Below are 16,693 nucleotides of genomic sequence, written 5' to 3' on the forward strand. Positions count from 1 at the left end.
TGACTGTGCTAACCACACTTCATGATGACCATGGCCATTTAGGCCTAGATAGAACTTTCAAACTAGTCAAGGACCGGTTCTATTGGCCAAACATGAGGAAGGAAGTGGAAAGTTACTATCGCTCCTGCGGCAGATGTATCCAGAGGAAGACTCTACCAGGCAGGGCCGCCCCAATGGGTAACTTACGAAGTCAGGGACCTATGGAGTTGGTGTGCATTGATTTCCTGTGTCTGGAACCTGAACTGAGTGGGAGGAGTAATGTCCTGGATGTGACAGATCATTTCACCCGATATGTCCAGGCCTTCCCCACCAGGGATCAAAAAGCCAGCACAGCGGCCAAGACTTTAGTAGAGTAGTTACATAGTAGGTGAGGTCCAACCTATGTGCGTGATATGTCAGTATTACCTTGTATATCCCTGTATGTTGCGGTCGTTCAAGTGCTTATCTAAGTTTTTTGAAACTATCTATGCTCCCCACTGAGACCACTGCCTGTGGAAGGGAATTCCACATCCTTGTCGCACTTAGAGTAAAGAACCCTCTATGTAGTTTAAGGTTAAACTTTTTTTCTTCTAATTTTAATGAGTGGCCACGTGTCTTTTTAAACTTCAAGAAAAAGTTTGACCCCAATTGTGGGGTCACCAGTACGGTATTTATCAATTGAAATCATATCCCCTCTCAAGCGTCTCTTCTCCAGAGAGTACAAGTTCAGTGCTCGCAACCTTTCCTCGTAACTAATATCCTCTATTATTTATTAGCTTAGTTGCCCTTCTTTGTAATCGATCCATTTCCAGTACATCCTTCCTGAGGACTGGTGCCCAGAACTGGACAGCATACTCTAGGTGTGGCCTGACCAGAGTCTTGAAGAGCAGGAGAATTATAGTTTTAGCTCTGGAGTTGATCCTCTTTTTAATGCATGGCAATATTCTGTTTGCTTTGTTAGTAGCAGCTTGCATTGCATGCCATTGCTGAGCCTATCTACTAGGACCCCCAGGTCTTTTTCCATCCTAGATTCCAGCAGAGGTTCTCCCCAAGTTTTGTTCATTACGGGCTCCCTCAGCATCTACACTTAGATCAAGGCCGGGACTTTGAAAGTAGATTAGTCCGCAGACTTTGTGAACTCTTGAACGTAAAGAAATCGAGAAGTACCCTTACCACCCTCAAGGTGATCCACAGCCAGAGTGGTTTAACCGTACACTCTTGAACATGCTGGGAACCCTCCCACTAGAGAAGAATCATCATTGGGGAGACCATATTGCTGCAATAGTCCACGCTTACAATAGAACCTCTAATGATGCTACCGGATACTCCCCTTACAGACTGATGTTTGGGAGAGAGAGGCTCGCTTACCAGTGGATCTAGCCTTTGGAACCTCAGCTGATCATACTTCTCAAGCCTCTTACAAGGGTTATGTTGATAGGCTAAAGAAGAATCTGAAGATAGCCTATGAAAAAGCAAAGGAAGCCTCTCACGTCAGAACAAAGGAATAAGAGGAATTTTGATCTTAAAGTAAGAGTTCAAGATCTGCAACCAGGGAATCGGGTGTTACGCAATCTAGGAGTGCCAGGAAAACAAACCATTGGATCAATGGCTTTCCCAACCTTACATTGTACTTCCTGTATATCAGATCAGGCCAGAAGGGAAGACAGAGCCATTAAAGACTTGGCATTGGTCTCACCTATTGCGGGTACCTTCCGCCCCTTATTCTGAGCCACCTAAACCTCCAACATTGAGGTCTTGGAACAGAAAACCATGTACTCTCACATCTCTAGAAGAGGAAAATAATGAAGAAGAAGTACCTTTTGATTGGTTGTGGGTCCATTCTATCGGAGATGATCCTCTAGACCAGTGGTTCACAACTCCTGTCCTTGGGACCCACTAACAGGCCAGGTTTGCAAGATAACTGAAATACATCACAGGTGATATCATTTGCTACTCAGTGATTGCAGTATGCTAGTCTGCATCTCCCCAAGGTAATACTGGCCTGTTAGTGGGTCCTGAGGACCGGAGTTAAGAACCACTGCTCTAGACCCTGCAGCTGGAGCAGAAGACTGTTTAGGAACAGACCCTCACCTGCCTTATACTGAGGCCATAGCCTCTGGTCCACTGTTGGAAGCTGAAGAAGTCATGCTGGAACACAGTGAAGTACTTGCTCCGGTTGATGCACCACTTCCTCTTACTGAAAGAAATGAAGGAGAGAGAACACCAGAACCCGAACCTGAACCAGAATCAGAACCTGTAATTGAACCAGGACCTGAAATGGAGCCAGAGACTGAGGTGGAGTCTAAGCCAGAAGCTGGATGCAGCCAATGGGGAAAAAACAGGGACCTGATTCTGTGGAAGACATGCACTCTCGGCTGAGACGGAAAATATGTCCCCCAAAGAGGTTGACCTATGATACCCTTGGACTCATACCCACTGCTCAACAGCCCCCGCAAGCACTTGCCTCCTTTACCAAGTCTTTGGTGAAGGATGACCTTGATCCACCCCTGACACTACTGGGTGGGCCACTGATCTACTTTTGGCCTGTCAAACTTAACATGATTTCTTCCTCTGCTAATTTATATAGTTTATTATCAGAGGATCCTTCATTAAGCCATTTGTAAGCTGTTACAACCTCTAGTTTAGTATACGAATGATTGACTATCTCATGCAGTAAAGTGATTTGGGTCATACCCTGTCTTTAGGGACCAAAGACTTTCAAGTGGAGGGAGGAAGTAGCGATATGGACTGTTACCAGAAAGCTTCGTACCTTTCAATGTTCTAAACTTTGTCCCCATGATTATTCGTGTAGCCAGTGACCAGTGATCTGTGTGCCAACAGAGTGAGTTATGGGGCGTATAGTCCTCTTTGAATCTGCTGCTATACATCCATGTACCCTAAGACTACAAAATCCCAGGGACCCTTGCAGTGTCCTGAAGGTTGCTGGGAGAGATGATAAAAGGAGCTGAGAAGCCCACGCATGCTCTCTTCCTCCTGGGCCTGACGCAAAACAGACCTCTCTGTATGACAGAGAGAGGTCGCGGCCTACCACGCAGAACGCTACGCCCACCACGAGGCCTAAGAGGCCTGTTACCCGCTGTCGGACATCCTGTTATTAGCATGTCCTGTAGGTTGCTGGGAGAGAAAAGGAACTGAGAAGCCCATGCACGCCCTCTTCCTCCTGGGCCTGACGCAAGACGGACCTCTTTGTATGACAGTGTCAGAAACCATGAATCAGACAGACAGCAGTAAAGGTAAATCACACTTGTTTAATAATAATAAAAAAAAAGGTAACCAGAGTAGACTTAGTCAAAACATAGCCAGAGTTCAGGAACCGGAATGGATAGTCAAATAAGCCAAAACATCAGGGAGCCAGAGATGAGCGTAGTAGAACAGCAAGCAGGATCTGGAGCCAGAAGGAATGTCAGACAAGCGAGTCTTTAACAGGAACACAGGAGAGCGTCTCTAGAGATGTGACCAAGGCGAAGGCAGAGATCATCTGGACTGGACGGCTTAAGTAGGTAGAACTGATGAGCAGGATCTCATCAACAGGTGAGTCACTGTGGAGAGATAGGAGCTGGCAATTAGCCGACAGCTGTGTGGCCAGCTTTCAGAAGGAAGGGCTGAGCCCAGCCCTGACAGCAGCCCCTCTTCAATGACCCTTCCCCCTCAGAGGGCCACCAGGCTTGAGGGGAAAATGCCTATAGAAATCACGAGGAGGACAGGGGCATGTACGTCCAAGGATGAGACCCAAGAGCGTTCCTCTGGACCGTACCCTTTCCAATGCACCAGGTACTGTATGCGCCCACGGAACCTATGGGAGTCAACAATGGCCTGTACTTCATACTCCTCATGGTTCTCAACCTGTACAGGGTGAGGACGAGGCACCGAGGTGGTAAAGCTGTTGCAGACCAAAGGTTTTAAAAAGGAGACATGAAATACATTCAAAATACACATATTAGAAGGAAGGTCTAATGCGTAAGATCCTGGGTTAATCCTGCGAAGAATACGGAAAGGACCAATAAACTGAGGTGCGAATTTCAGAGAGGAAACACGAAGTTGGAGGTTACGAGATGATAGCCAGACCCTATCCACAACCTGTTAGGAACAAAAATATTACAGCGCACACATGCAAAAAAGACATTTACCTCCAGCAAGGCTAGTTTAAAACACCTAAACATTTTCAAAAAACATTTATGAAAAAATATGGGGATTTGGTCACACCATATTGCTATATGGTGCTAAGCCCACTTACTGCGACAAAGTACCCCTACACTATCCATAGATTGGGAGATCCTGCTTCTCTGAAACATGAGAGCAATACACTCTTCTATAAGTGAGAACTCTGAGGCCTCCACCCATGACACAAGTGGACACTAATGAGAGGTACTTAATGAGGGAGTGGGGTGCTCCTCACCGAAAAGGATTTGGTCAGAATCCATACAATAAACAAAATATTTGGGGGGGCACACCCTAAAAGATGCATTATGACTAAATCTCATGGTTCGGAGAAGTGGGATCTCCCAATCTATGGATAGTGTAGGACCCACTAATCATAGGGGACTTTGTCGCAGTAAGTGGGCTTAGCACCATATAGCAATATGGTGTGACCAAATCCCCATATTTTTTGATAAATGTTTTTTGAAAATGTTTAGGTGTTTTAAACTAGCCTTGCTGGAGGTAAATGTCTTTTTTGCATGTGTGCGCTGTAATATTTTTGTTCTGCTTTATGGTCTTATGGCTGCAACATCTTTAATGCATCTTTTAGGGTGTGACAAACAAATATTTTGTTTGTCAACCTGGTAGGAAGGCGCAGTCAGGCGTCTGCGGTCAGCATGGAGTCTGTACCTATCATTAGCATGTCGCAAAGCCTCCTGGACTTGTGCCCAAGTGGAACGAAGACCATGGATATGCTCCTCTAACACAGGAATATTCTGCGGAACAAATTAGTCAGGCAACATGGAAGATTGGAAACCATAGTTCACCATAAACGGGGACAATCGGGAAGCAGAAAATTTTCGAGAACCAGTCAACCACCATAAGGATAACTGTGTTTCCCTGGGAGTTGGGTAACTCCACAATGAAATCCATAGACAGGTGGGTCCAGGGCCTCTCTCCATTGGGTATGGATTGTAGGAGACCCACTGGTAGGTGTCGTGGAGTTTTACTCTGAGCACACATGGAACAGGCAGCTACGAAGGCGATTACATCAGCACGTAGACTAGGCCACCAGAATTGTTGGAGAATGGCCCAAAAGAGTTGTTTCTTCCCAGGGTGGCCAGCAGCCTTGGGAGAATAGTAAGTCTGGAGCATGGTAGTACGGAGACTCTCTAGGACAAAGCAGCGGTCACATGGTTTCTCAGGAGGAGCATGGACCTGAGCAGCAAGAATTTTGTCACCCAAAAGGAGAAGTGAGACTGGTGCGAACCGTAGCCAGAAAATGATCAGGAAGAATCACAGGAACCGGAACCGATTCCATCTTGGAAGTGGAGGAAAATTGTTGTGACAAAGCGCCAGCCCTTACATTCTTAGTACCGGGCAAGAATGAGACAATTTAATTGAAACTAGACAAGAAAAGAGCCCATCGCGCCCTTCTGGGAGAGAGGCGTTTAGCCTCAGACAAGAATGTGAGATTCTTATGGTCAGTAAGAATGAGAACCGGCACAGTGGTACCTTCGAGGAGATGTCTACATTCTTTCAGGGCTGAAATGATCTCTAACATCTCTCTGTCACCAACCTCGTAATTGCACTCCGCAGGTGACAACTTCTTGGAAAAGTAGCCACAAGGATGCATAGCGCTCTCAGGGAGGTAGGACGTTGAGACAGAAGGGCGACAACTCCAGTTTTAGAAGCATCAACCTCAAGGATAAAAAGGTAACGTAGGATCAGGATGTGCCAACACAGGAGCAGAAACAAAGGCAGCCTTGAGACTCTCAAAGGCCTTAATGGACTCCGGAGACCAACTCTGTGGGTTACTGTCCTTTCTGGTCATTTCAGTCAGGGGCTTGACCAGAGACGAGAAGTTATGAATAAACTTCCAATAATAGTTGGCAAAGCTATGAAAACACTGCAGAGGACGTAAACCCATGGGTCGGAGCCACTGTAGGACTGCTGAAAGTTTGTCTGTGTCCATCGAAAAACCAGCAGTGAAAATGACATAAGCCAGGAACTTAACCTGTTCACGATGGAATTCGCACTTTTCCAATTTACAATAAAGCTTGTTCTCTTAGTTTCTGAAGCACATGACAGACATCTGTGTGGTGGCTCTCCAGGGACTTGGAAAATATGAGGATTTCGTCGAGATAAACCACCACACAACTGCAACAAATCTCGGAGGACATAATTAATAAATTCCTGGAAAACTGCCGGGGCGTTACAAAGGCCAAAAGGCAATACGAGGTACTCATAATGGCCTGTTCTGGTATTAAAACACAGTTTTCCACTTGTCGCCCTCCTTAATCCCCATGAGATTGTATGCACCTCTCAAATCAAGCTTCGTGAAAACCGTTGCTCCCTTGAGGCGGTCAAATAACTCTGTAAACAACGGAATCGGATAGGCATTCTTAATCGTGAAATGATTGAGACCCCTATAATCAATACAAGGTCTCAGTTCACCACTCCTCTTCTTCACAAAGAAGAAACCAGCACCAGCAGGAGACAAGGATTTGCGGATGAAACCTTGAGAAAGTGACAACATACTCCTCCATGGCCTTATCCTCCAAGACCGACAAAGGGTAAACTCTGCCACCAGGGGGTATGGCACCAGGTTGAAGGTCAATTGCGCAATCATGCGACCAGTGTGGAGGCTAACTACCGGCTTGACCTTTGTCAAAGACATTGCTAAAATCACGGTACTCCCCCGGCACGGAGGAGAGTGAAGAGGTGCACAGGACCTTGGCTACCTTCTGGAAGCATGTCTTACTGCAATGGTGGCGACCAGAAGAGAACCTCAGCATGGAGCCAATCAAAAGAGGGGTTGCGCCTCTAACCAAGGATAACCAATAACCAGCAGAAACTTAGGTGAGGAAATAATTTGGAATTGGATTATCTCATGGTGAAGAGCCCCTACGGCCATGGACAACGGTCTCATGAGTTACATGGGCAGGCTGTGGAGGTCTTCCATCAAGAGCCTCAATGGCAAGTGAAGTGTCACGCAGCTGCAGCGGAATCGAATGCTTCAATACAAAGGCAGCATCAATGAACAGACCTGCAGCCCCAGAGTTGATTAGAGCCTGTATCTCGAGGGACGGCTCAGCCCAAAAAAGGGTAACCAAAACCAGGTGCTTATGCTTCTGGTTAACTGGGGATGAAAAAACGCCACCTAAGGTCTGTCCGTGACAGGACCTTAAGGTTCAGGCGTTCCCTGGATGGGCAGGACAAGACTTCAAAAAGCGACCTGCCGGGCCACGATAAAGGCAATCTCTCCCTCCTCCTAAGGGTTCTCTCATCCACAGAGAGACGCGTGAAGCCCAAGTGCATTCGTTCATCTTCACAGCAAGGGTGGGACTACAAAGTTCAGAGACAAATGTACAGGAGGCTTCTGCAAGCGCTCCTTACAAGTGAGTCTGAGTCTGGAGTCAATGAGGATGGCAAACATGGTCAACCTCTCCAGCTCAGAGGGTATATCTCGGGCTGCTATCTCATCCTTGATGGTATCCAAGGGACCATGAAAAAAAAAAAAAAAGAGGGCCACGAGGGCCTCATGGCGTAATCAACAGTTCTCGTACTCTGATTGACATGAGGCACTTGGCAGCATGCGGAGCGTGCGGGAACATCAAATACCCTTTTAAAAGAAGTCACAAACTCAGGGTAACTCAAGACAACATGTTTTTGCATCTCCCATAAAGGGTTTGCCCAGGCCAAGGCTCTCTCAGAAAGCAAAGATATCAGGAAACCTACTTTGCTTCTGTCCGTGGGCAACACTTGAGGCAGCATCCCAAAGTATATTTCAACCTGGTTGAGAAACCCTCTGCATTGGACTGGATCGCACCCAAATCACTGGGGAAGCAGACATAAATCTTAAAGAGGTAATATTTGAGGCGGGTGCCTGCACAGAGACTGAAGCAGCAGCAGTGACGGCCTGCAACACAGGTTGTACCAGAGCAGACACAGTGGGAGATTCCAGCTGAGCCACGCGACTCAGGAGCGTTTGTAATGCCATGGCAAACTGATCGATGCGGTGATCCTGCTCATCATCTGGAAAAAATATTACCAACAAGAGGATTGACTGCATCTTCTGAATTCATGGCCTTCGCCTACTGTCAGAAACCATGAATCATTCCGAGAAAGAAGTACAGTTAAATCACACAAATAATGAAAAAAGAACAAACGTTGTCAAAACTTAGCCAAAGTTCAGTAACCGGAATGGATATTCAGCCAAGCCAGAAGTCAGGGATCAATATAATGGAACAGCAAGCAGGATCTGGAGCCAGAAGGGATGTCAGAACAGGATCGCAGGTTTCTGTGATGTGACCAAGGCGAAGGCAGAGCTCCTCAGGACTGGACAGCTTAAGTAGGCAAAACTGGCGAGCGGGATATCAACAGCTGAGTAGCTGTGGAGAGATAGGAGGTGGCAATTAGCCGACAGCTGAGCGGCCAGCTTTGAGAAAGAAGGGCTGAGCCCAGCCCTGACACAGAGAGAGAGTGAGGTTGTGGCCTACCACGCGGAACGCTACTCCCACCACAAGACCTGAGAGGCCTACTCCTGTTGCCCGCTGTTGGACATCCTCTTTCTAGCATCACTTACAGCACCTACCCATCGGTGCGGACATGTGGGGAAAGTCACTACAGAAGGCCATGACAGAGGATCCGTCCTTCTGCAACTATACCACCCTATACTACCCTAACCTGCCACTATACCACCCAAACCTTCCACTATACCACCCTATACTACCCAAACCTGACACTCTACATTACTACACCCTATACTGTACCCTGCTGACTTCCCCTTTACTGTGTCCTCCAACCCCCCTGTACTGTGCCCTCCTGACCCCCCTACTGCATACAGTCATACATAAATACAGGCCACTGATAGGCTGGGAGAGGCATTTATGACTGGGGGCAGTGTGTACAGGGAGGGGGGTAGTTTCAAAAAGGAGTGGAAGCAGTGTGTACAGGGAAAAAGAGTCAGTGTATACAGAGGGTCAGTGTATGTGGGGGGGGAGGTAGAGAAGGCGGGACAGTGTGTATAGGGGGTGAATTTAATTTGGGATAATTTCCTGGTTGTGTGTATTTTTTGTTTCTAATCCGACTCAAAAGCCATGCCCAATATGTAGCATCATTTATCCACACCCACTCCTTGCCACCACGCACATAGTGCACCACAGGTCAATATCTCCCTGGTAGGGGCCCATGATGTTATTATGATGGCTCTGACTGCTGGAGGTGAGAAACATCACAGGAGGTTTAAGGGAACCCTCATTAGTTCAGCACCTACCGGGTATGTGACACGAGTCTACAACACATGCTACCAACTCAATCGTCTCCAGCATCTACTCTCCTAAGCTGCGTACTGTCACACTATATGAATTTTGAGGAACCAGCTGAAATTTGCCATGCTGGTGGCCCTCTTGGTCACCTCCTACTGGATGTCCTTCAGTTGAAAAGTCATAGGAGCTGTGCGGAAACTTGCCAGCCAAACAGCAGTAGCATCCAGACCCATGCAACCACTGTTCAAATACAGCTGTGGTTGTGAGAATACAATCACAGATTCAGGAGATTCCTCTGTGTAGCTGCGCTCCTGAAACCGGTCCTCAGCTACTGCACAGAGTTGCACTCAGGGACCTGTCCTGACACCACAATATAAGCAAGGTCTTGTGTATAGACATACCAAGTATGTAGCTCCTGCTCTTGCCTGAGAGTGAAATGTATTCTGGAGCTCCTGTTTGTGTTGCCATTAAAAGTCCCCACTACAGTTCTCAGATCAGCGGATAACCTTGATCAAAAGCACCTAAGTTGGCTGATCAGAACTCCCCGCCAGCACTGCCACGCATCCAAAATCCCCGTCGGCACTGCCACGCATCCCATTCCCCCCACCTAGGAGAAAGAGAAGGAATAAAAATAGAGAATACATAGAAGGGAGAGGAAAAGGGGGGGGGGGGGGGGGGAGAGAAAAAGGGAGAGAAAGAATAAGAGAAAGAACAAGAAAGACGGCTAGAAAGAGGGATGGGGGGAAAAAACAAAAATAAGACATTAGGATAGAGAGAGATAAAAGGGAAAGAAAGAAGAACAAAAGAGAAAGAGTGGTACATCCTAAAATGAACCATAAGGGGTTTTAATACTGTACGAGTGGAAGGGACACGGGGAGCGCTAAATGTCTGTGGGTCAGGGACGCAAATTACTTGTCTTGCCTTGGGTGCTGACAACCCACGCTATGAAAATAATTTTACGGTTAGGGGTCCCCACAACTTGGGAAATTTCATAAAGGGGTCACAGCACTAGTGGAGTTGAGAACCACTGTTCTATCCTAAAGTAATGCCACATCTACCTTCCATGACAGTGCCTGCAAGGTGCCCTGTAGTTTACAGAGTTGAAAATGAGACTGCTTGAGATAAGCACAGGAGGAGAATTGAATGTACAGGAAGTTATCAACACACAAGACTTCTGGCAGGATCAACCGGTATTTTTTTGCACACAAACAGATAAAACAAAACACTTTCAATGTTTAACAGGCCGAAACTGGAGCAAATAAGAGAAGTTCATTGTTAGGCTTTACACTTTTAGTTTTCACAAAACATCTCCCCACCTTTCCAATGTCTCCTTTAAAAAACTGGTGAAATGTTTAGAGCAGCACTGTCCTTATCACAAATATCAAGGTAGAGGCATTCACCCGTCTGATGGGTGACTATACAAAAAAAAGCCCGCTTAGTTCTGTTTCCTTAATCACCTCTTCTCTCCCAGCCTGCTGATTGGGCAGTAAAATAGCAGCAGCAAACTAATGAGGTCATCCCTATGTTCCCCCATCCTACAAGCATGTCCACAGCATTACTGCACTGTGGAAAGCAGTAGAACCTGGTGTACTCATACTTCACAGGGTTTGTAAAGCAAACCTCATGATGGTGTTATGGATGATAGAGAAATTGGTGTTTACTTGTAATGCATCGGCTTTATAAAGAATTTGCAGGGAACCAAAATCACTGGTGAGCAGTTGGCAGTGACATGTATCGCCTGCTAATGTCATATGACCTGACATGTCAATGCCAAGCTGATCGCCAATGAAAGTGTCTACATTGTACTGAGATATGGCTAATCAAGCGTATCAGCAATGGGATTGTTGTATGCATGTGGCAGCCATTGGTTGGGATGGCAAAAGTTGGACACTCAGATGAAGAGAGATAAGTGGGGATCCTAAACATGTTGGAAAAACAGCAGCATGTAATGTAAAGTTGTTAATAAACTGACAATACTGTATGCATTATACCCATCTATGCAGCAGATGGCACTGTAGTATTATAGTGTATAGTTCATGTTTTCTATGGTATAACAGGATGTATTGTCTTTCTCAGTGCATGTACAGCAGTATTGCCAACTGCCCATGTTTTTACGGGCAGCCCGTAAAAACCGAGCATATTTTCGGTGCCCGTAAAAGTCTGTAAAGTGAAAAGCCTGCCAGTGAAAACATACACTTTCAGCCGGTGACGATCTTGGCTCGACTGCGCATGTGCAGTTCCCGAGAGTTTCCGATGATCTGACTGAGTGAAGCTACTTGTACCCTCCCCCCTTTCGCTCAGCGCGTCTTATTTGAGTTCCTCACAGGGGATGCTGAGAGGGGGAGAAGTTGAAACAGTCTGCAGTGGAGGACGGAGTTCAGCCTAGCCTAATGCTGGCCATACACTATACGAAAAATCGGCCAAACCCATTTTCGAAAAACAAACATTCGGCCGTGAGAGCGAACGATAGTGCCATGATGTAATGACTGATAAATCATTCAGTGGACATAAATTAATGCATTTTTTGTTCTTTTTTTACATATACCTAGTGCAGACAGTTAAGACGGGAAACACATTAACCTTTCAATTTATTGTTCATTAGAAAAGTTCCAAACTTGTCCTTTGTTTATTTGGGTCAAAAACGTCCCAACGATTATCGATTTTGTGCCCGTTAACTGGCTGAAAAACGAGCGAACTGTCTAAGTGACCAAATTTTGGGTGATTTTTCATATAGTGTATGGCCAGCATAAGGTAAGTTAGCTGAGCAACATGCAGACAGTCCTGTCGGCGGCTCATCTTAATGGGCAGGAGGAGAAGGAGGAGAGGGGAGAGGATGGGCTCTGTGTAGCAGGACTGTCCATTTTCATACGATCCCATAGATGAGAGCGGGGCTCTGACAGGTCCGTCCCTGCACAGTGAGTGGAGACGGACCTGTCATCCTCCGGCTCAGCGGAGATCAATGGAATGATCCCTGCTGAGCAAGTGGAAACAGACATATATGTGTGAAAGAGCCCTAGATATAGATTGGGAGAGATCGATGATGGGATAGAGCAAGGCATGGAGTTATGGAAAGATGGAGACGGGAGACGAGGTGAAGGAGGGATGGAGACGAGGTGAAGGAGGGATGGAGACGAGGTGAAGGAGGGATGGAGACGAGGTGAAGGAGGGATGGAGACGAGGTGAAGGAGGGATGGAGACGAGGTGAAGGAGGGATGGAGACGAGGTGAAGGAGGGATGGAAACGAGGTGAAGGAGGGATGGAGAAGAGGTGAAGGAGGGATGGAGACGAGGTGAAGGAGGGATGGAGACGAGGTGAAGGAGGGATGGAGACGAGGTGAAGGAGAGATGGAGACGAGGTGAAGGAGAGATGGAGACGAGGTGAAGGAGGGATGGAGACGAGGTGAAGGAGGGATGGAGACGAGGTGAAGGAGGGATGGAGACGAGGTGAAGGAGGGATGGAGACGAGGTGAAGGAGGGATAGAGACCAGGGGAAGGAGGGATAGAGACCAGGTGAAGGAGGGATGGAGACCAGGTGAAGGAGGGATGGAGACCAGGTGAAGGAGGGATGGAGACAGAAAGACAAAAGTTTTTTTTTTACCTTAATATCTGTCTTAAACCACATTGCTAACTGCATATTGTACTTGTTTGTAGCTTAAGTACTGAAAATTGCACTGAAAACCGTAATTTTCTAACTTTTACAAAAATGGCAGTAAAAACTTGGCTGTGCCAGTAAATTTTGAGTTTCGTGGCAGTGAATTTTAGTCTGGTAGGTTGGCAACACTGATGTACTGTAGTTGTATGCTCCTTGTTCCCGTTAATGTTTCTAATGCTGTAAGACACGCATTGCTAATCCTTTATAAATGTAAAGCTGTTTGTCGTATACAATTAGCTGCCAGCGCATCATTTCAATACTCTGCACAATAAAACAAAGAGCAATTTGGTTTCTTGGTGGCAGGTAGCAAACTCAAAAAAAAAAACCATACCTTGGTTTTTGGATCAAAGGGGCATTTGCCCGCATTATAAGGATTTCGGACTTAAATTTGGGACAATCCGGCTTCACTTATCACCATTGTAGCTATGAAGTCTCTGGATTTCAGTTGGAGACAGTAAATACCCACTTATTACTGGGTGTCCAGGCATACAGGAGATCCCTGTGTCTCAGCCACTGAATAATTGACTGGAGAAGGGACATAAGTTTATCTACTCCAGCTAGCCAGGATCTGGAGTGTTGCGCTGGCATTGGAGAGGAGAGATCTGAAGACGGTATGGGATGAGATATGTACTATAATCCTATGTGTACGTGTGGCCCATTTGTTGCCATGTATTGCAATTATTACTTATTTGTTACTTGTGTATTTTAACAACTGCTAGTTTGTTGCTCATAGATTGTCAGTGGAATTATCAGGAGTTTCACATTTCCTAGCCTCTCAATTTTTTTCATGAGGTTCGATATGGACATTCATTTAGAGCAACAATTTTATCTACTAGTAATGTTTAGACTTACTTTTGGATGACTGCTTAGAAACTGAGCAGCTTCTTCAAAGTATTTTAGATCCAGATAGTCGAAGGTCTTTGGCAAATCCTCATAAGCAAAATAAGCCAAAGCAAGTGTGGCAAAGCCACAACTAGCCAGGAGGCTGCTTCGAAACTCTAGGAGCCCGCCAGAACCCCCGAATAGATCAATGACTCCTTGGAATGGGCCCTCACCTGGATGGAGAGCAGAAAGTTCACTTCTATAGGCTTCCAATATATTACTCACAGGGTAAGCAGTATACATTATAGGGAGTTATGGTTAAGGTCAATCTGAACTACAGGAAAACAGCTATATATTGTACATAGTCGCAATACATATGGTAGCGGTTTTACGTGCCAAAGCATTTGTATTTATACCAGGGCTGCCTTTAGAAATCACAGGCATACAACCTACCTGAAGGGGTCCCCCTTCCTGAAAATATCAAAACAATTTTTCACTGAAAATACAAATATTATTAGCAGATGCAAGCATAACTTACAAAATTCCTGCTAAATCTAAAAGATAAAACTGCATTGAGTTAATAAATATAGTTTGCATGTAAATGAGGTCTTGAGGCTCATTCACTATGGGGATGCAGCAGCTGTATGAACATAGCCGCAGGTCCTAATTTGACAGGCGGGTGGATGCAAGTGTGCAGCTCCAAATACAGATAGTGTGCATTCGGGGCCACTCATCCACACCTGCACACCTATCAAATTAGAACCTGCAGCTGTGTTCATACAGCCACTGTATCCTTACAGAATAATAAGTGGCTCAAGCAGTAAAAAAACTGCTCTTAACTTTAATTTATTTTTCACATTTTTAAAATTATTCTTTATAATTTTTTTTATTTTACAACGTTGTTGGGGGGGTGAAATATCAGGGGTCTAAACAGACCCCTGACATCTCTCCTTTGAGACAGAGAAAGGAATTGAGGACAGATTCTTCAATTCCTTTCTCTGTAGCCTCAGTTGCCCTGAAGATGAATGAACAGGAGACAGATGCTCCTGTCCATTCATAAACTGAAGCAGAGTAATCACAGGGGGGAGGGGGAGAAACCGGCTTTTAACTGTTGCAGGAAGAGACAGAGACACAGTGCAGCATTTTCTAATTGTCCTCCTGCACCGATCCCCCTGCTGTCCAGCCTCCCCTGTGTGCCCGGGGCCCGCACAGAAGGCCTGGTAAAGTGGTGATACACCCTTTGTCAGCAGCCCTGATTTCTATCTATGCAATCCTAATGCCCTGTACACACGGTCGGATTTTCAGAAGGAAAATGTGTGATAGGACCTTGTTGTCGGAAATTCCGACCGTGTGTAGGCTCCATCACATATTTTCCATCGGAATTTCTGACACACAAAGTTTGAGAGCTTGCTATAAAATTTTCCGACAACAAAATCCGTTGTCGGAAATTCCGATCGTGTGTACACAAATCCGACGCACAAAGTGCCACGCTCAGAATAAATTAAGAGATGAAAGCTATTGGCTACTGCCCCGTTTATAATCCCGACATACATGTTTTACGTCACTGCATTTAGAACGATCAGATTTTCCGACAACTTTGTGTGACCGTGTGTATGCAAGACAAGTTTGAGCCAACATCCGTCGGAAAAAAATCCATGGATTTTGTTGTCAGAATGTCTGATCAATGTCCGACCGTGTGTACAGGGCATAAGATTTACACAGCCCATCCAGGTAGCACAACTAGGCTGTGGTGACCTGACTTTTCTCTACTGTAGATTAACAATACAGCTAGGTCACCCCTCCTTCCCAATCCCTAATTTGTTGTTCATTGATGAGTTACCCTTCTGTTCACTCTGCCCTCTCGTCAGCATGCTTCTCACCAGTTCATGTCCACTACAGTATATCCAATTGGCTCCTAGTGTTGTCTCCCAATATTTATTTACTGTCATTTATTGTACCCCCCCAAGGAACAGCTGTTTCTTGGGTTCCCTGTTCTTTTGCCCACAACCCTGCAAATAGCATCACTCACTGTGACACACTGGGCTGGATGGGAAATATTTATTGCTGATATACAGTATCTCACAAAAGTGAGAACACCCCTCACATTTTTGCAAATATTTTATTATATCTTTTTATGTGACAACCCTGAAGAAATGACACTTTGCTACAATGTAAAGTAGTGAGTGTACAGCTTGTATAGTGTGTGTACAATGTAAATTTGCTGTCCCCTCAAAATAACTCAACACACAGCCATTACTGTCTAAACTGTTGGCAATAAAACTGAGTACACCCCTAAGTGAAAATGTCCAAATTGGGCCCAAATAGCCATTTTCCCTCCCCAGTGTCATGTGACTCATTAGTGTTACAAGGTCTCAGGTGTGAATGGGGAGCAGGTGTAGTAAATTTGACATTATCACTCTCCCATACTGGTCACTGGAAGTTCAACATGGCACCTCATGGCAAAGAATGTTTGCTCTACATAAAGATGGCCTAGGCTATAAGAAGATTGCCAAGACCCTGAAACTTAGCTGCAGCACGGTGGCCAAGACCATACAGCGTTTTAACAGGACAGGTTCCACTCAGAACAGGCCTCACCATGGTCGACCAAAGAAGTTGAGTGCACATGCTCAGCATCATATCCAGAGGTTGTCTTTGGGAAATAGACGTATGAGTGCTGCCAGCATTGCTGCAGAGGTTGAAGGGGGGGGGGGGTCTGCCTGTCAGTGCTCAGACCATACGCTGCACACTGCATCAAATTGGTCTGCATGGTTGTCGTCCCAGAAGGAAGCCCCTTTTAAAAGATGGTGCACATG

General features: G+C 45.9%; 1 protein-coding gene across 1 annotated transcript in view; it reads right to left on the reverse strand.

Moving 5' to 3' along the window:
- LOC141131788 (acyl-coenzyme A amino acid N-acyltransferase 1-like) overlaps positions 1 to 16,693 on the reverse strand; it is a 55,709-nt gene that overhangs the window by 14,264 nt on the left and 24,752 nt on the right. Inside the window, exon 3 of the mRNA XM_073619454.1 lies at positions 13,911 to 14,113. Within this exon, the coding sequence (XP_073475555.1) occupies positions 13,911 to 14,113 (203 nt within the window). The remainder of the gene's footprint in view (positions 1 to 13,910; positions 14,114 to 16,693) is intronic.

Source organism: Aquarana catesbeiana, linkage group LG01, assembly GCF_042186555.1.
Source record: "Aquarana catesbeiana isolate 2022-GZ linkage group LG01, ASM4218655v1, whole genome shotgun sequence".
Lineage (NCBI taxonomy): Eukaryota > Metazoa > Chordata > Amphibia > Anura > Ranidae > Aquarana > Aquarana catesbeiana.